Source organism: Electrona antarctica, assembly GCF_951216825.1.
Source record: "Electrona antarctica genome assembly, chromosome: 7".
In the NCBI taxonomy this organism is placed as follows: Eukaryota; Metazoa; Chordata; class Actinopteri; order Myctophiformes; family Myctophidae; genus Electrona; species Electrona antarctica.
In genome coordinates, this window is record NC_136812.1 from 32,698,637 (window position 1) to 32,719,893 (window position 21,257).

The window sequence follows — 21,257 nt, forward strand, 5'->3', positions numbered from 1 at the left end:
AACGATAACAAAGCAGATAAACATTGCTGTACAATTCAACTAAAACAAATGACAATACAAGCATGATGAATCAATAAATATAGGATAAATCAGCAATTTCAGGTTGAACCTGTCACAGTATGTTGCTCTGTGTTGCCATACTGTGGCTGTGTGTGGGCGTCGGCTTTCCTCCCAGCTTCCAGCCTTGGCACACCTGTCTGTGGTCACCTCATCGCACTCAATTGACACACCTGCCGGCCATCAACTCATCAGCCCTGACAGTATTTAAGCCCTGGTCTTCACTCCAGATCATTGCACAACCTTTCATGGTAGTACTATAGCTTGACTCTAGCCAGTGTTTATGGTCTAGTGAAGTTATAGTTTAGTTATATTTCCTAGTATTTGCTCCTGTGTTTCCTGCAAACTCAAGCTCTTCTCCTCTCCTCCAGAACCCAGCTCACCTATTCTACTGCCTGCTCGTCTGCCTGCCGCTTCCTGGACTGAAAAGCTTTGTCACCTTTGGTTTTTAATTTGGTAGAGGGTGGGTCTAACAGACCCAGTTCTGCAGACCTAAGGGCCCTTCTGGGCACATAACGTGGCACAAGGTCAATCAAATAATCCATGACCTGACCATGCATAGCTCTAAAGGTGAGCACCTGTACCTTAAACTGGACCCTGGCTGAAATGCACAGGAAGCCAGTGCATGGAGGCCAAGACAAACACACTCTGAATGGAAAATAGCAGGGGGAAATGGCATTAGTACTGTTTTGTATAACTGTGAAATGCTACTGACATTTGTGTGCAACACTCTTGAAAACAAAGTATTGCATTGTGGGTTTGAGCTGACAGGCCCTAATTGATGTCAATCAATGCAGTTACCGTACTTAAAGTGGCAGATGCTTTTTTTCCCCCCCATTTTTTTATTATATTTTTAGGGTAATGTCATGTGGTCTACCTGCACATCCTTTGTCATCTTCTTGTAGATCACAATCTACCTTTTGACCTTTTGGGCACCCCTGTACCAGAACAACCTCTCTCTCAACGCTTGACCCCATCACCATCTAATCAACGTGTCTACTGTAGAGAGTCAGCAGCTTTCATTTCCTCAGCGGTTCACATCACAGAGGACCACTCCTGGCATGAACTCACTGGCCATGTAGTGAAAAAGGCACACAAACACCTTCCACCTCATGCAGCTGAAGAGGTTCGGCATGGGCCTAACATCCTATATAGGGCCTTCTACAGAGCCACCATGCACTGATTCATCACTGCCTGGTGTGGGGACTTCACTGCCCACAACCACCAAGAGCTGCAGAGGGTGGTACGGACAGTCCAAAGCATCAGCGGATGTGACCTCCCCTCCATCCAGGATATACAATCATGGTCAGTCAGTAAAGCCAATAAGATTATCAAACACCCCAGCCACACCATAAACTGTCATTCATGGCCCAGACCAGCCGGCTTCACTCAGAGCAGCTTTCTTCACCATGCAACCAGGCTTGGCCTGTGCTGTTCCCTGCTACACACTCAGATGCAGCTGTGCATACAGAGTACACAACATAGACCTACACACAATATATGCACAATACTGTATGCCCCATTTATTAAAGCAGGGCTACCCACATCACTTAATGGTACAAATGACTATAGCCTACATTTAAAAATGTAAACACATCTCACTCCAACATTATACAAATATGTCCATATGGCATATGGCTTATTGTTAGGCTGCAAACTTGTTGTTGACGTTGTAGCCTATCTAACATTTTCAATTTGTCATGTTCTGAAATCTGCGCTCTACTTTTTAAGTGAACCCAATTAGCTGAATTTACGTGTGTACTGTGTAGGCTACTGTGTAGCCTAATAAACAATTAAAACAATATGTGCAGACTTCTACGGTCTACCGAGACCTAAAAGTCTCTATGTTAGCCTAAAAAACAATTAAACACGTGAGTGCATGCAGCAGACTTCTACCAAGACCTAAATTAAGTCTGTCATTATTATGACGGTGGTGTCGTGGCGTGGCGTAGCCTACATGTTTACAAAACCAAAACACTGACCGCAGATGATCCGTTTCTCAGCAGTGGTGCCTCTGCAGCTTGACCAATGGCCAGGCACTCCAACAACAGGTGTGAAGGATAGATGGCGACCATGGCGTGTGTGTATGATTGGAATTTGGGAGGACAGCTGGGTCATCATGGGTCTTCTTCTGTGGCCACACTGAACCATGCACTGACCAGTGCAGATTGCAGAAGGGTGAAATGCAACTAATTTAACTAAAGTTGGGAAAGTACAAAATAGAAAGTCAAAGTTTGGCCTGATGGAGGCGCCAGAAGACAATAAATCGTTGCTCTCTCAACCAATAGTCTGAGGCCTCATACACACATACCAAACGCATGTTCTGTGTTTGATCTGATGGCCGACTCAATGCTTTTCCAATGGAAGTCGCATGGTTTGACCAAACATTTTTGTTTCATAGCTGTGTTCTGCCAATCAAATCGACGAGGATGGGATTTTAGCATGGGATCAAAGTTTCACTCCACCACCACGGTAGACTTCTAGAAAAGTTGGTGGTTATTTTTGGCAACTAGAAGTCTACTGTCTGATGATTACCACAGTATCATCATATGTGCCTTGAATGCATTAAAACTGTTCCATATATGATTGATTGATTGATTGATTGAAAATGTTATTAACAGATTGTAGAATGGGTACAGTCCAAGGTAATACAAAAACTGCCTACAGAGGATAAAACCAGAAAAAAGCACTAAGACTTGTTTACATCAGGTCCTCCATTTTCAATTCATCAAATCATTTAAAGACATACCAATATACACATCTATGCAAAATAAAAAATAAAAATCATCAAATACACAGTTAGAAAAAAAAGAATACATGAACAGTATAGGAAAAGGAGGGGGGGGACTAAAGAAGTAGTCAGTGAAACGGTTCATTATTTGTTTAATCATGCCATGTATTTTTATGTGGGTCTGTGGGTCTGTGCTACAATGTTTAACAAAATGACCACTTAGGAAAATAAGGTTTTGTCCTCTGCATCCAAAATGCAGGCATATGATACACAATATATCCAAATACGATTCCATAATATACAAAGAAAATTCCCTTTTGAATAGCTTTAGAGCATCCTCTTGCTTCTTGTATAGAACCTGATTGTGCACCATCACAGCAGGGGATGACAGGGAAGGGCCTCCACTGCTGACTGATGATGTTAGCCCCCAGTCAGACAGTAGACTTGCCTCTCCGTGGCATCAGACAGATTGTGAACGAGTCCATTGCTTAATTATCTCTGGATAGAGAGGCTCTTGTCCCAATGGGCCCTCGAAGATGGTCTCAAAACAGACAATAGGCCTGATGTAGAGAATGTGTTGGTGGCAGTGGGACAGCTGAGACTATGCAAGTACAAAGGCAGGGGTTTCTTTGGAAGTGGCTGTGGTTCTCAAAATGTTTATGTCATGGACCTCCAAAATGATAGTATATTAGTCCGCAGACACCCATTTCAAAAGATTTAGTGCCAGGGGCTGGTTAGATTTAGTACCACATTCTACATCTATACCGTAGGTGGGGAGATAACACCTATGATCACTCTTATTCATTCTTTTATTGGTCTAACTATATAGCCAGTGAAATAATAGGGACATGAAACTGCTGCTCATTTTGCTGGAACACCTCATGGATCCCACTTTGAGAACCACTTTTGGAACCTGTACTTTCCTTAGTTCTATCTGATCCCATTTTATGTCCAGGAGGAGGTTGGATTTACAAGGTAGCCTGTTATAATGAATGTGTTTACTGCACTGTGGATTGCTGTTCTCATGTTGCCTTTGAGGAAAGAAGCATGCTGTAGATCAGTGGTTCCCAAACTTTTTTAGCCTGTGACCCAAAAGAGAGATTCTTTCCAGGACCCAAACTAGTGAAAATAGCAGATCTACAAGCTCACAACGCACCGCTTCGCGCTGCGTTGTGCGCTTGTAGATCGGCTATTTTCTCTACTTTTTAAACATTTGTTTTCTAATTTATGGAATTTCTTTGATTTATCTTTTATTTCTTCATGAAATTACTGAAAAAAAATCATTGGATTTGTTTTTAATATTCATGAGAAATTGAGTTTTTTGAAAATGTTTTGAAATAATTAAAAACAGAATGTAGGAAACAAATAATTAAGGGACCCATAAAAATGTGTCCACGACCCACAAATGGGTCCCGACCCAGTGTTTGGGAAACAGTTCTGTAGATTGCACTGTAGAAGAAGATAGTCTTAATTGTTTCACACACACACACACACACACACACACACACACACACACACACACACACACACACACACACACACACACACACACACACACACACACACACACACACTCTTCTTTTGAGCATTGCTCTTACTCTAATACAACTACTACTACTCTACTACAGTACTACTGTAGCAGGGGGTTCAACTTCTCTCCTTAGCCTGAATCTGTCTCTAAGGATGTAACTAGATCCTAGTTCTGCAAAATGTCAACAACCCTGTAATGCTCCATCGTGTGGCTGCCCTCTTCAAGACCCCAAACACAGGCCCATTACTACTGCGGGCACTGGAAGAGTGAGAGTCACTTCTGACCTACATGAGCCCATGAATGTTTAGCATTCTGGGGCTGATGCCGCTGATCATGATGGTACCATCGGTCATTGGATAGGATGCTGGCGGTGCTCATTGTTGCCCCTGCAATGCAGGATAATGGAAATATTATTGTAATTTGTTTCATTTTAATGTTCTTATAGCATATTATTGTCTGCCTTCTTTTGAAGATAGATTCAAGAGGCCAAAAGGGGGTATTTGTCACTCACTCATACAAGACAACAATATAATTTAACAGAAATATAATATTGGCTTTAAGAAACCTGCACTTGAAAGCATCCCACTTAAGCTCTTCATCTCACTATTTTATTATTAAGGTTTGAATGGTTATGAGGGTGGACTGGAGGAGGGGGGGTTACAAAAACACAATTGTCATCACCACCAAGAACAAATTGTTCCATTTGTAAAAAATCCCATTTTATACCACCAGAGGGCATCATATTTGTATTTAACCATCAAAATAGATCTTTGTCTTGTGTGTTGAACTGTATTTTTCCATTGTGTGGACCTTTTGAGGACGTTTCTATAGCCTTGGTTTATGTTTCTGGGTGGTTTGTGGGAAATAAACGTCATTGTAAGGAAGAGAACCTCCTGTAGTTGTTGTATATACTAACTATGAGCAGCTCAGCATTATGATGAAAGTCAAAGAGAAGATATCACGTTTCTGTCTGGTCCACCAATCACGTGCAAGGAGCTGTTCAGCGGTGCTATAAATCCAGTGTGGAAACGAACAGCAAACAGGAATGAAAAACAACAATCACAAGAAGGAACTACACAAAACCTCCAGGGGCTGTGGCAGTCGATTCATTCTTTTTGTCAGTTAACATAAGGTAATTTAATTTACACTTTTCTATAGACAAGTGTTCTTTAATTGCTGTTTTATTTTATTTGTATCGTGTTTTGATGTGATGTTGACATTTCCTATCATTTTACACCAAGTGTGTTCTTTTTTTATTTATTTAGTTATTAACGCACATTTAAAACTGTCATCACATTTTCCAAATGTGCTCAAATCACACTTTCCTCCTCCCGAAAGTCGCAGTCGCGTTGTGAACTTTACATTCGTTATTTTCGCAGTAGGTCTATATGACACTGTGTACGAAAAGACGTATACAAACATGATGCAATTTTTCTTTGTCAAGCTTGTCTTTTTTGTCTGTAAAAAGCAGTCTATATGGCTGGCTTCTTTGTTGTTCGGTGTCTGCTCTAGCCTCTTACACAAAGACTAATAAAATCGCCATTGATCATCATGGTTCAAACGGGACGTATGCTGATCAGTAATCTCTTAAATTAGCATTTCCCAGTAACGTCAGGTGGGCTTAAATCAATTATTTTAATATCACTAATCACATTTGCTTCGTGATGTGAGCCTGACTTTCTCCTGGAGCTATTCGCATCTAAAAGTACATCTCGTTATGACATGAAGTTTTACCCATGTAGGCCTATGCTGGGTTGCATGGATGTATGTATCTGCAGAAAATTGGTGAGGTTCATCTACAGGTATATTATATTTTCTAGGCTTTTGGGTCAAAATGGCCACCTCAGCAAGTGCAAACCTGAGTAAAGTTGTGAAGCAGCAGTACATGGACCTCCCTCAAGGAGACAAGGTCCAGGCCATGTACATATGGATTGATGGGTCTGGAGAAGGACTGCGCTGCAAGACCAAAACTCTGGATTCTGAGCCCAAATCCATTGAGGGTAAGGTGTGCGTGTGTGTGTGTGTGTGTGTGTGTGTGTGTGTGTGGGGAACATACTGACAGAGTGACACACGGACATTTCGTTGCGTGTGAGTGACAAATAACCCCGATTCGTTTGCAGTGTCTGTCAGGCAATGTTGTTTTAGCCAGCCTTTCTTTCTTTCAGATATCCCTGAGTGGAACTTTGATGGCTCCAGTACCAACCAGTCAGAGGGTTCCAACAGTGACATGTATCTGCTCCCTGCAGCTATGTTCAGAGATCCATTCAGGAAAGATCCCAACAAGCTGGTTCTGTGTGAAGTCCTCAAGTATAACCGCAAGCCTGCTGGTAAATTTATTCTTTAGGATGGATTATAGCAATATCTCACAAAAGTTGTATCATTGGGAACCAATCTACATGACTGTTCCAACAGAAACCAACCAACGGCTCACCTGTAAGCAGATCATGGGCATGGTTGATAACCAGCACCCTTGGTTTGGTATGGAACAAGAGTATACCCTTCTAGGCACAGATGGACATCCCTTTGGCTGGCCTTCGAATGGCTTCCCTGGCCCTCAGGGTGAGTTTGTGGTGTTCCTGCTCTTGCCGATTAAGACGGAATGCAAATTGGGTTCTAAACTGATTGATCCACAGGCCCTTATTACTGTGGTGTGGGAGCGGACAAGGCCTATGGACGGGATATGGTGGAGGCACACTATAGAGCTTGCCTGTATGCTGGGGTTCAGATCTGTGGAACCAATGCTGAAGTCATGCCAGCTCAGGTATTTCATGTTTAGGAGGCTAGTCCCTCCAACGTCTGGCTTTCCCCTGTGACATCATTTGACAGCCATGTCTATGGACTTTATGTTTGTCTTAATGACCCCACCGTGACATTATGTGGCAGCCAAGTCTATGGGCTTATGTTTGTCTTATTCATGCCTGTGGTAGCCAAGTCTATGGATTTTGTGCATTTCCCCCAAAGGCACCCCCCCCCCCCCCACTCAGACTTTTGTGTTGTCTGAGTACGGGTCCATGGACTCTTAGTGGGTCCTAGGGCTGATGTCGGTGTACTAGATGTCAGGCTGTGTTCTGCCTTACACTGGTATTTAGTGTCTTTGTTACCTTTTCAGTGGGAGTTCCAGGTAGGGCCTTGTGAAGGAATCAATATTGGTGACCACCTGTGGATGGCTCGCTTCATCCTTCACAGAGTCTGTGAGGACTTCGGTGTGGTGGCCACATTTGACCCCAAGCCCATTCCTGGAAACTGGAATGGTGCTGGCTGCCACACTAACTTCAGCACTAAGGAGATGCGGGAAGACGGTGGATTGAAGTAAGGATGTTCTTTCTTGAGAGGGCTGCAACTTTAATTTTCTATTTATACATTACCTTTTTTGAGTGGTGTAAACCACTCCAACAACTGGCTTTGTTGAGTGGTGTAAACCACTCCAACAACTGGCTATGTACCCGTGTCTGTCCGTACAAAAAATGAGCACGGTTGCTATGATTTCATTATGTCTGACATTACGTCAGACCACTGCTGATCAGTCTATATAATACCTTACACCACTCGGTTCACACGGGTGTGATTTTTAGTTTACGTGTTTGTTCGTACCAAAAAAATTAGCATGGTTGCTATGGTCACTCAGTTCACACGGGTGTGATTTCATTACGTCAGACCACAGCTGATCAGGCTATATAATACCTTACACCACTCAGTTCACACGGGTGTGATTTTTGTATAATGAAGTGTTATCTTTAAACAAATTGACCACTTAACTATTTTATAGTTGCACTATGGTGTCATGCAAAAATATTGAACTGGCAGATCTACAAGCTTGCAACGCTTGACTGAACTCGTAGATCTGCTATTTTCGCAGTTTCCAAATCCTGCGATAGATTAATAAATAACGGTTCGATGACTTGTTCCACCCCTATTTCTTGCACTGCATTACATGCTGCCTCCTGTTGGGTGCATCATTTAAACCGCTCAATCTAACTCTCTTCATACAGAGCCATTGAGGATTCGATTGAGCGGCTGGCCAAGAGACATGCCTACCACATCCGTGCCTATGACCCAAAGGGGGGGCTTGACAATGCCAGGCGTCTGACCGGTCACCATGAAACCTCAAATATTAACGAGTTCTCAGCTGGCGTGGCCAATCGTGGTGCCAGTATCCGCATCCCCCGTGCAGTGGGCTCTGACAAGAAGGGCTACTTCGAGGACCGCCGTCCATCTGCCAACTGTGACCCCTATGTTGTCAGCGAGGCTTTGATACGCACATGTCTGCTCAAAGAGGAAGGGGATGAACCCACAGACTATAGCAAGTGAACGCCCTCTGCTGCCCTCTTTGAAACACACCTCGTGTCAAGCATAAGTGTCATTACCAGTACTGTACAGACCTCAAGAGTCCAGCATAATATAATGCCTGATTTATAGTTGCTTGTGTGCACCAACAATGGCTGAGCTACAAGCGCACAATGTGTTGCATTGTGAGCTTGTAGATCAGCTATCATTGCCAGTACTGTATCTTGTTAAGGACCATGCCGGTGTCTATACAGGTCATTGTCTATTCATAGATCCGGCCATAGTCTATCTTGCCTAAACATCGACCATTTTTAGTTTGGCGCTTTCACATTTTCTGTGTTTGCTTAACATTATTTATTTTATTTTCCCAAGAACTATGATGAAATTGTAAATGCAAAACCAAACTTTGACCAAAAACAACAGCTGCAAGTGATGTTTAGCATGTTTCATTGCCTATCCCAAGCCAATTTTGTACCATACTGAAATATGGCCTGGCTTCCTCAAACGGCTTATTAAAAGTCTGCAGTAATGTCAAGTACACTGGGTTTCAAATGTATTTAACCCTTCAAAGCCCGGATATATTTCTACTTGCAAAAATAATTCAACCTTACTAGTTAGGAACTTATGTATTTATAAAAAAAAGTTTTATGCACATTATTATAATAAAATAATTTACATTTGGGGATATCTTTCACGATATTAACTAAAACATGTTCTAGACATTCTAATCACAAAATATATATATTACAGGCATTTAAGTTAGCAATTGTTACATTTCAGAGTGAATTTCTGCCTCTGTGTGGGCTATTTATATGCAAATATCTTGACCAATGGCATTGTAAGACTAAACGAACATCAATGATGTTTAGGTGAGAAAAATATATTTGTTTTTGATAAAATATAAATGTTGCCCAAAAGCATTACTAGTATGGCCTTGTTGATTGCAAGAGTAATGGATGGACTGCTTGATGCAGTCTGACATTCCTTGTGCATAAGGGTTTATACTACAGTTCCTTGCCTCCTGACATGAGCTACATTTGTTGGCGGGGTAGAATGAATCTTTTTTTTATACTGCTTGTCATAATTTGTAAATGGTCTTGACACGATTGTGTTTTTGAGCTCAAACTTAAACCCAAAGGATCCCGAATGCATTTGAATGTTTAATTTGTATGTAGGCCCATATATTATGTCTGTACTTGTATTAAGTCACTCATGTTTTTATGATGAATGTGGTTGTTTTCAATCACTGGAAAAAAATAAAGATTTCTTTTTTTTTACCACATACTTCTGTGTTGACCTGAAATCAAAAGTCATGTGGTATGTTGAATTAGTTGAAATAAGGATGCAACCGTAATCATTAGAAATGGAATGTGTACTGTAATGCTTGACGAGCTGTGATTAATTACAGACGGGGTATACCCTGTTTGTGTTTCAAAGACTTCACTACAAGATCAAGTGACCCTGCTACTTTACAGCATTGGTTTCCCAACATCAGGACCTGGTTCAATAGGTCATGAGTACCCATGACCAATTAAACCAGGTCCTGATGTTGGGGAAACCAACATCTTGATTACTTAATCCGCAATTTGTTTTATAGGGGTTTCTTGTGATCCTACCATTAACATCCTATGGCAGGCAAAAATGTAAAAAATGAAAACTCCCTAGTTTGACATTTCACCTGCTACTTAAAGCATAAGGAAAGTTTGACAATTTTGCCTGCCATAGGATGTTAATGAAAAAAGAAATTTCCCAATAGTGACAGCCGGTCAGCAAGTGGATTCATGAATGTATACAGTATATAGACAATATTTTAGGCCAATAAAAAATACTATATACCAAATTTCCCACTTTAAAAGAAGCCTGTCTGCTGCCGGACTATAAATTTGGATCGAGAAAACACCAAATTTATTTTTCAGCTGTTAAATATAAATGTGCAATATCTAGTGGAATGTAGACATCCATGAATCCAGTTGTAAAGTAGGTCAGTGAAGTTAATGATGGAGGGGCAGGTAACGGTTGCTCTTGAATATACAGTAGCTTACAAGAGCAAATGTTTGTCAGTATATGTGGCAAACAGCCCAGAAAAAGGTGATGACCTTTATTTTTTGTTTCCCATATTTTGTTTTCAATTAATATTAGTTGGAAAAACAAAAAAACAACTTTCCCAAAAAATAAATTCAATGAAAGTAATCTAATTAATAAATCAAATAAAAATCTAAGAACATAAAAAATAAATTAGAAAACAAATGTTTAAGAAGTATAGTGAAAATAGCCGATCTAACAAGCTCTGTGAGCTTGCCATTTTCACTAGTTTGGGTCCCGGGCAAACGTCTAATTTCTCTTTTGGGTCACAGGCTAAAAGGTAGGCCTAGGGTATGTACAAAAAACATGCAGTAATCTTGGTCTCTATACTGCCTCCCCTGGTCAGCCAGGATGATGGAGGGGAAAGGAACGGGTTAGAATAACGCGCTCCTTCCACGTGCTACATCCTACCTGGGAAACTCCCCCTGTCAGGTGATGAGAAGCTAGCCTGGCTAATAAGCCAGACTAATATCACACAACACTGTCGCGGTATATTAGTCTGGGCTGGCTCCACTTGGATTTCATTTCCCGGGGGGCGGGTTCAAACATTTTCTCTTTGACGCAATTGGTCAGAGATACTGTCAGTCAAAGGTCTCAAGCATTGAACGTCACTGTACCAAAGCCCGCCCATATTGCATACCGTGTCCCGATTGGTCCGACCTGTTCTCGGTTGTAGGAAAGAGGCGTGCTACTGAGCCTCGCCAGACCGTAATCCGCTGGTAGGCAATTTTTTTTGCCAACGGCTGATTCGGTCTGGTTTATTAACCAGGCTAATGAGAAGCGGCCTGCTCACTCCTTATGCATTGAAGGAAGCATGAGCTCAGTTCGGGGCTCTCCCCAGCCAGGTTGGCAGAGGGAGAGTAGCGAGGTTTTATGGGTTACAAAATCATGGGATGAAAAAAGAAAGAAAGACAACATTGGGAAATATTTCCCATAAGATACTGATCCTTTCCAAGTGTCCTTTCATTATCCAGGTGTGGGACAGGTTATCAGTAATTACTCAGATTTTTTTCCTTTTTAGTAGAACCTACCTACACACTTTTTTTTGTTTGTGCATTTTGTGCTTTTATTCAGATAGGACAGTGTAGAGAGACAAGAAAGCAAGGGCAGAGACAGAGAGAGGGGAGCTACGGAAGACATGACAATGGGAGTCAGATTCAAACCCGGATGTTTGCATCATGTGGCAGTGCACTAACTGGTTGAGCTACTCACCTGTGACCTGGCCTCAAGTGATAGGCTGTTGAGTTTTAATTAGTTTCAGACCTTTTCATCTTGACAGGAAGGAAAACTGGTTAGTCTAACTTTAGCGATAACAATTATTTGAAGTGGATGAGAAATAGAACTGTGCTATTCTGCCAATGTGTCTCAATGGGAACAGAGCGGAAATCCTCAAATGGCAACAAACCTGTTCTCTGCTCCCTTTGATAAGCATTAGCAGAATCCGCCCACATAGGCAGAATTAAAGTTCGGTGTGACTGCGCCCTAATACAAAAAATGTAAATAAACTTGACAGTCAAAATATACTGTTAGATGAACACTCTATAGTATAGAGTCTATACAGTATCTTTTTTAATATATTTTTGGGGGCTTTTTCTGCCTTACAGTACAGTAAGCTGACATGAAATGGGGGAGAGAGATGGGGAGTGACACGCAGCAAAGGTCGTTGGGATCGGGAGTCGAACCCGCAACAGGCTGGATTAGCAGCCTAGGTGCTCGGACCACTAGGCCGGCCGGGCCAAGGCCACTCCATGCAGTATCATTAAGTTTTCATCTAAATGGTTACCTCCGATATTAACAAGGTTTTGTTTCTCACATATATGGAGAATTACAAAAAGTGTCAAATAACTTTATGGGAATTACCACAATATGGAATATAGACCTGAAAGATTATGGACATGTGGATTGGAGGAGAGTGTGGAACAACATTACTATAACCTCTCGTAATTATAACCATCAGATGATGCACTATAAACTAATACACAGATTTTATTTAACTCCAAGAAAACGCTGTCAACTTCAATTAGTACCAAACCCTGTATGCACCTTGTGCCCATTGAGAACTGTGGGCACATATGTTCTGGGAATGTCCCAGGGTCAAGACATTCTGGTCTCGGGTAGCTGTAGTAGGGGGGGGGAGGGGTTATGTAATCTCAATATACTACTTACAGCACGGCCAAGCTTGTAACCATTGGCACGTGAACTTCAATTCAATCAGAGTACCGGGTAGCCTATTTCAAGGCTTAATAAGAGCAATGTCTGAAAATTGAAGTCTTGCGATCTCTGTGAAAGTCCAAATTAAGTGCCACCCGCAGATAGATTGTGTCTAATTCTGTCACGTGAATGTGGGGAAATGTCTTTGCTCTGGAGGTGGCAGAGCCCTACTTGTCCCACAACAAGCATGGCTGTGTTGTTGTTGTTGTCAGCAGACAGGGCTGTGAATGCAACTCCCCACTCTGTCTCCCCTGTGTGTGAGACAAACCACTGAGACTGGAAACTTGAGCAGCTGTGAAAGCAGATCCATGCGGTGAGATAGGTTAAAGATCAGTGGACCTTATACTTTGAAACAGATCATACTCAAGCCCCCCATGCTCTTATTGTGAATGTTATCAGTTCTAGGGACAAATAATCCTCAGCAATCACACGCATGGTTATGACAACTTGTGAGGATACCGCATGTTCTACATGATTGACTCAAAAGACCAAATTTTATGTTTGGTTTCTTGTGTGTGCCTGACTGCCTGTATGATGGGACGGAGGCAGAGTTCATGCTTCAAGTTAAACATCTGAATGAGGGATAGGGAGGACGTGTTAATTTTAGTTAGACAAGTACATCCTTTGTGTCTGAGCCCATGGAGAGTTAGTGGGCCATTATGCTGCTCGTGCAGTGCAGCTGATAAGAAACTTGAGAAAGGAAATATGCAAGGGGCCTCTGTGAGACCAGCATGCTCACGTGAATGTGCAAAATATGTAGGTCACGCAGGCGCATGTTTAAGTTAGTTAACCTATATGCATAGATATGATTGACAACATACTATACTTAATCTGCACACCATTTGATGCTCCCAAAATATCTTTACTGGTAGGTCCTTTTTGACTGTTTATTCAGCCTCCTCTACTACCTACCAGTAAAGATATTTTGGGAGCATCAAATGGTGTGCGGATTTTTTCATTTCTTCATTGTGACTTTATTTTGATCCAGGTTTAGATGTGCGTGTCCTTTTTGACTGTTTATTCAGCCTCCTCTACAACATACTATACTTAACCTTTGCATAACATTTGCTGAAAATCAGTTTGAAGTTAACTACAGATGATAATAAAAAAGGCAGCCAGATAGTTTTACTCAATTAATTTACTTTAATGCAAAGTGATATAATGATCCGGTCTGTTGTTCTCTCAAAATATTGAAGTCCAAAATTACATGTGCATCCTATGTGTATTCCTATACAGGATGTGAGCTGGCTTGCACAAAAGTCGCCGTGAGCATGAGAAGTTGTAGGGTCATATCCCCTCACCTACAGTATTTCTCCCTGGAGTGTGGTTAATGGCGTGCAAGACAAACCAAACTCTTGAGTCTTTCTCTCATCCTGTTTTTCCAAACTGTATGCTATGGTGTCAAATTGCTTATTCTCAGTTGGGACAAAATGTTCTCCTTGTGCAATATTTGTCTTTCTGCCTACTGAAGGCTAGTTAGGTCTTTGTTTAAAAATAACTCTGACTATGTAAAAACTCTTGAAAAACATTTTCCATAATGTTTTTAGGCTGCCTACTGTGTAGAAAACTCCCCTTTCTGTATGATTTTATTTTGGTTGTTTGTCTGATCTCAACTGAAAGACTACAAGAATGTTATTGAACTTTTATTTTTTTCATTTCAGTATCTCAAGCAACATTTATGTACTCTCCACTAAGGCACTATACTATACACATCTTGCACGCTACACTACTACAACTGATACATTTGGGGCAGTAACTGGAGACTTCGTAGGTGTGGTGTTTACAAGTGCACTTTCCACAATCATAGCAAGCTGTGCTTGTTTTGCAGTCCTTTGTTGTCAGGCAGAAAATGCATCTCCTCCTTTTTTCCCTTTGGAAGGGAAAAGGAACTCTGCTTCCTGCGGGATGGCCACACAGATTCAGAATGCTGTGTGGCCATTCATACGGTGTGTAGAGAAGACAAACTGTTGCCTTAGTTTGCATGACAAGGGCCTTTTTCTGAGCTCCTCCAAAAACATCCTCCTTTAGTTCCTCTTGCTTGCCTTTAATGTACATTAGGGGATTATCCTCAGGAAGATCCTGTACTTTGGGATGTACTGTATGTACCTAAATTTACAATTTAGGCAGTAGATGCTCTTATCAAGAGCAAATTAAGTGCAAAATCAGAATAAGCAGAGTAAACACAAGCCCTAGTCTAAACCCTTGGTTTAGACTAGGGCCCCCCGGAAATGCTTTGGCAATGTCTCGGGACCCCACCCCACCCCACCCCCAATATAAATTTACTGCTACAATAACCTTAATAATAGAGCCAATAGAGCGTCGCAGTCCCGCCCCCTACCAGGGCCCTGCAGGAAATGATTCTGCGTTCATTTTCCTCATAGACATTTCAGAAAGTATTTATTTAAAGACGTTTACGCCGCGGACAAAGCCAACTCTTGTCGTGACAAATCATGACAACAAAACAAATTTTTTCGGGCCAAACAAAGAATTGGAAAGTAGAAAAAAACGGCAGGTTACAACACTTTTTTTGTTGTTTTTCTTCTATGTAATTATTTGTACGCCGCTTAAAAGGTCTTTAAATAAATACTTTTTGAAATGTCTATGGGAAAAATGCATTATGATTATTTTCCTGGGCCTGGCGTCGTCATGAAAGGGGGCGGGACTGCGACGCTCTATACACCATAAATAAATACTGGAACCAGATATAATCATTAGGGAAGGTGTATGCATGTACTATGTGTACTATATGTAAACTCTTCATTTCCACTTTCCAGCCATTCAGTTGAGAACCCCTGGTCTAAACCACATGCTATCTGAATCAAGTGTAATTTCTCTCCCCTGTGTTGTGAGCAGAGTGTGAAGAGCTTAGGCCTGTTTCGCGTCACGGTGCTAACCATGGTGATCTTCTTCTTCAGCAGCTCCTCGCCAAGCTCATAGGATGTGAAAAGACAATTCAGGTCACATTCTGTCCCTGGCCCTGCGGACCTTTAGTCATATCTAACACAACACATATGCCTGGACTGCGCCCCTCCACTATTCCACGCATAACTAGAACCAGGGCCCTCCACAGATTTTTGGGAGGGCAGGTGGCAGGTGCCCTTAAGTAAAACACGTGCCCCCAGAGTTCAGGGATGACTTCATCCTCATTTGTGATCCTGTTTGTATTCCTGAATTTCCTGTTCATGTACTTTCTCCTCTTGTCAGCATTTTCTGGGTCCTTTTGTACAGCCTGATTTTCGTGTTATACACAGAAAATAGCAAGCTCACAACACATGACAGCGCTTCATGTTCTGAGATTGTAGACCAGCTAGCTATTATCGTCTTCGTGAAATAATAGTTAGTAGAGCTCTTGACCAGAAATCCTGGCTGACAAGTCTGCAGGACATTAGTGTGCATGACAGTAGAGAGCTAAGTATGCTGCCTCTGGTCACAATAATATACAGTCTTTTCCAAGCAAATTAGCATTCAATATAATAGATAACTTGTTTCACTACGAAATAAGATAAAACAGCTCCCTAAATTCAATAACGTGGACTCATACCACCCAAACCAAATGGCCCTTTCATATCTGTACCAGTAATATTATTGTCCATAAACAATGCTTATAATCCTAATAATTGAGAAATGAGAATAAGATATATAGTGCAATATTATTATTTTTCATTTAACAAATGACCAGAGTTTAGCTGCAGTAGAAGTTGTACAGAAATGAAGAGGTGGTTGTCACTTGTCAGTCTAGGAAATCACTGAACTTCAGGATCAAAAGAGAGTGCTTGATTTGTTAATCCCTGCCCTGGACTCTTGGAGTCTGCTTGGTTCACCTCCCCCGACCGACGACAGTCCATTCACATCTTCTAGTAAGGTTTACAAGCCCTGACCCTTCCCCCATCCACCACCAGCATTGATAATGGAATTTTACAAAGGTCAAAGAAGTAAGCACAGGGAAAACAAATGCACAGCACACGTACCATGCAAGCGCGCACGCATGCATGCATGCACGCACGCACGCACGCACGCACGCACGCACACTCAGAGCTGTACAAAATATGCATAAAAGAAGAATTTGATGTTTGAAGTTTAATGCTGATTTAAAGCTGATAGAGTAAAATATATGCATACAAAACAGATATGTCAAATATTCCTGGCCCGGGCTGGCCTAGTTAACCTGACTCCGCCAGATGGGGCAGCAGAGAGTACAGGGTTCCCCCATCTGGGAACTCTCAGGCAGACTTGATGCCCGGCCACAAAACGGCCTGGCCAATCAGCAGCAGCTATCCCGCCTCTAGCTGCTGCTGATTGGCCAGGCCGTTTTGTGGCCGGGCATCAAGTCTGCCTGAGAGTTCCCAGATGGGAGCAGAAGGGGGGAACCCAGTGTACTCTCTGCTGCCCCATCTGGCGGAGTCAGGTTATGGCCTAGTGGCCTAGGCTGCTAATCCAGCCTGACAGTTTGTCCCCGGGTTCGAACCCGACGACCTTTGCTGCGTGTCACTCGACAACTCTCTCCCCCCATTTCCTGTCAGCTGACTTTGTCACCATCTAATAAATGCAGAAAGTCTCCCAAAAATATCTTAATATATATATATTCTTTCAAATATTCCTGATACAAGATATATCATTGTCATTGTTCATTGTTAAAGAAATGACAAGGCTAGTAACAGAGACATGGAGTGTAGCAATAGAATAGTAACAGACCATAGCTTGCCATGCATAGACGTTTGTATATAGCGTCACATCATGTGCAGGTGAGACATCATTTGGAAGCACATATCCGACACGTCAATCTAAACATAGGGGGCATTTAAACCCCTCGTCTGTATCTTCTCTTTATATTTACAGGGCTTGTCAGCTGACATTCTAGTACAATGCAGGAAATCTACCCAAGTGACCTTCAGATCACCTAGTGGCCATTTTAACATAATCATAGGGGGAAATACTTACTCTTTGTAAAGTATTTTGACTTCAGTGAGGCAGAAACTCTCTTTGTTTTTCAGCGAAATGATATCTTTCCACCACCCATTTGCCAAATTCAACAGCAAGTAGGGCAACTGACTCAGACAAACGTGTATTGTGACAAATTCAGACTCGCCTCATAAAGCTTTGGGGGAAACTCAAAGAGATAAAAAGTTTAGACAGGCTGTGAAACAGCAGACAACAGGTGTGAGGTCAAGGGTGGAGCCGGTTGAAACTACTGCCACGTGAAGGACCACTCACAGCACAGGTCCCTAGGCAAGATCACAATCCTCACACGTTACCACAGACGTCACATTTGAGAATGTTTGTGCTTTTTTGGGGGGGTCAGTTTGACGTTTCTCAGGCGCTGTACGCTGTTTGGACCACAATGCTCCTACACACTGATAACAAAGTGCTTACTGACAGAAACAATTGACAAAGCATTTCATTCATCTGTCCATTTTGTGTTCTGATGTAGCCTATAAATTATGAAAACAGCCGAAACAGGCCAATGTTTGTGAACACAAACTACTGTAAGCACTAAACAGAAGAACATCCCAACCCTAATCCAACTCTAACCCCATCCCTAACCACAACCTGAACCTATACCCTCACTGGCTCACCCCTAACCTGAACAAAAACACTATCAGGACGCTGGGAACATACTGTACAGTACAAACTAAACAGTGTGTCTCTATATGCTTAACCAACCCAACTCCATCTAATTTATCCTCCTCTATTGAATTGGATTAAAGAAATCAAAACCTATTGTAATTGTATGATAATTATATAAAATTCAAGGTTACACTGCTACTTCATTTGTGGTTTTGACTGGAAGTCATAGTACTGTTGGGTAACATTTATGTATAAGCCTAACTTTAATATATGAGCCACCACACCAGTATACAAATGCACTACAGTGGAAAATTCCAACATTGGGTATGTTCTCAATTAAGCTGGTCTTCTCCGCTACAAAATTGAAGAACCACCCCCAGGATGACTTTGCACTTTTAAAGAAAATCCAGCATGCCCCATTCTGCACTCAAGTCTATTTCCTTGCTCTGTTCATGTCTACAACGGAACCTAAAATCTGTATTTCTTAACATCACCACTACCTGGGAAATCCACATGATCATCTTTCTTTCACATTTTAAAACCAAACAAACATGAGGGTTTTTTAACCTTATTGTCTCCACCAGGCCGAAGGCATGGGGAGAGAGTATGTTTTGCACTCCGTCCGTCCGTCCGTGTGTCCGTCCGTCCGTCCGTCCGTCCGTCCGTCTGTGAACAGCTAATCTCTGGCACCGTTGGCTTGATCGCAGCCATAGGCTGAGCTCACACCTTTCATGCAATTCTGTGCTCGTTGGATGCTCGTTGGATGCATGTTGTGTTGTGTCATGGCCGCCCAATGCATTGCCAATGGAGGTCACATGGTTTGACCCAACATTGTGTTGTGTGAGGGGGAGGGGCGCACGACTGCGCCCCTCCCCCTCACACAACACAATGTTGGGTCAAACCATGTGACCTCCATTGGAAATGCATTGGGCCGCTGGGCGGCCATGACACAACACCCAACGAGCACAGAGAATTGCATGAAAGGTGTGAGCTCAGCCATACTCTGCACACACACTCCCTGGATGCCAGAGCTGAACCTCTGCTCCAAAGTTTTCACATTGGCCTGTTATAGCGCCACCAGGAGGCCGCTTTGTGCAAAACAAATGTTTTGACAGTACACCTACAGATTTTGTCCAAACATTACGCAAATTGGTACACAGTCTCTCTAGAGCCATTCAACGAAACGGGTCTTTCAGATTTTTCAGACTCCATCCTGATTGGCTACGATTGGCTTCCAAAGTTCGCAGGAGTGCTCCGTTTCAAACAAAATGCTGCAAATCATGAACACATCGTGTTATTTCCGTGAAATCTTGCACGCACATTCCCACTAGGCCGAGGAAGAAATGCCACTTGAATATTTTCAACTCAGCCTCATGGTGGCGCTATAACTGGCCGATTTGTGTTTTTACCTACACACACACACACACACACACACACACACGAACACACACACACACACACACACAAAAACCCCAAATAAACATGTTTATATTACTCCTAAACATTTTTCCAAACATCACACACACTCCTATCCTCCTGGTGGAGACCTGTGCCCAGAAGGGCACTTTTTCTAGTCTCTGATGTACCCCTGCTGGTAGGGCAAAAATGATTCAGTGGGGAATCTACAAGTCACACAAACAAGAGAAGGCTAAACTAACAAACTTGACTTAATTTGCTTCAACACAACAGGGACCACAGTCACACGTGACGGCTGACAGCTTGGGGGGCCTGGTTCATTTATAACTTTCCTTATAGCAGTTCAGTTGTTTTTTGAACTGAGTACTAGTTAAACATCCTCTGCCTGCAGCTTTGTTGTGACAGCTTCCCTGCTGCACATATCACACAGATATTGGGGCATGCTCTACTGTTTTAGTCCACTTGAAACCAAATCTAACCTTTTTGCTATAATATAAAACCACTGATCATTATTTGAGATATTGCAGATGGAGTTTAACCTACACTATTCTGGGGGTGAACATTAGGAGAAAATTGGAGATATTGCATTGTGATTGTAGATGGTCTATTTTCGGGGAAGAGATTTGTGTAGATAAGGGGGAAAAGTAGACCAATGGGGGACTCCTGTCAACAAAGTAGCCTATATATAGGTTTTAAGTGGTTAATATGTGACAGTATTGCCTAAGTAGGCTAGATATGTAGGCTAGTCGAACAAGGCCAGATATAGGAATGGGCACAGGCAATGCCCTGACTGGCCCACCAAACATGATGGAAAACCAAATTTCAAAGATATTTCAAATTAAAGGGCTTATATTTAAAACTATTTGAAACACTACGCTACAATTTACAATTTAGGCATTTAGCAGCCGCTCTTAATCCAGAGCGATTTACAGTAAGCAGGAACAAAATACATACTAACTAACTACAACTGTCGCACCACCAAACCAACATCATTTCATCATCCAAAAAATAAAAAGCTGCTCTCTGCACTTAGCCAACCAGCTTGAATAATGCTCTGCCCTGATTTGCCAACCAAGTTTCACCAAGTCTCTTCTGGGAAACTCCAACAACCACAGGCCTCCATAGCCCACCCCTTAATTGAGGAGCCACAGAACTCTTAATTACTTTAGGCTACACTGGCAGTGGCACAGTGCAACCCATCATCTCCGTCCCACACTGGCTCCTGTCTGGTTACTGGATTGGGTAACTGCTGTCATAGGCGCTACTGTTTAACCACTTAAGCCTTTTATTTATTTTTAAGGAAAGAAAAATGCATTTTTAGTAGATATGTTTTTCTTTTGCCCAAAAGGGATTAAATAGTAATATAATCTAAGCGATTGT

General features: G+C 42.1%; 1 protein-coding gene across 1 annotated transcript; it reads left to right on the plus strand.

The window, feature by feature from the left end:
* Positions 1 to 5,293: 5,293 nt before the first annotated feature.
* Positions 5,294 to 9,702, plus strand: glulb (glutamate-ammonia ligase (glutamine synthase) b). The gene is made up of 7 exons (XM_079506252.1): positions 5,294 to 5,451; positions 6,140 to 6,319; positions 6,485 to 6,646; positions 6,732 to 6,878; positions 6,953 to 7,080; positions 7,429 to 7,628; positions 8,309 to 9,702. Exons 2-7 carry the CDS (start codon positions 6,154 to 6,156, stop codon positions 8,625 to 8,627), a joined length of 1,122 nt encoding a protein of 373 aa, XP_079362378.1. The 5' UTR covers positions 5,294 to 5,451; positions 6,140 to 6,153; the 3' UTR covers positions 8,628 to 9,702.
* The last annotated feature ends 11,555 nt before the right edge of the window (positions 9,703 to 21,257 follow it).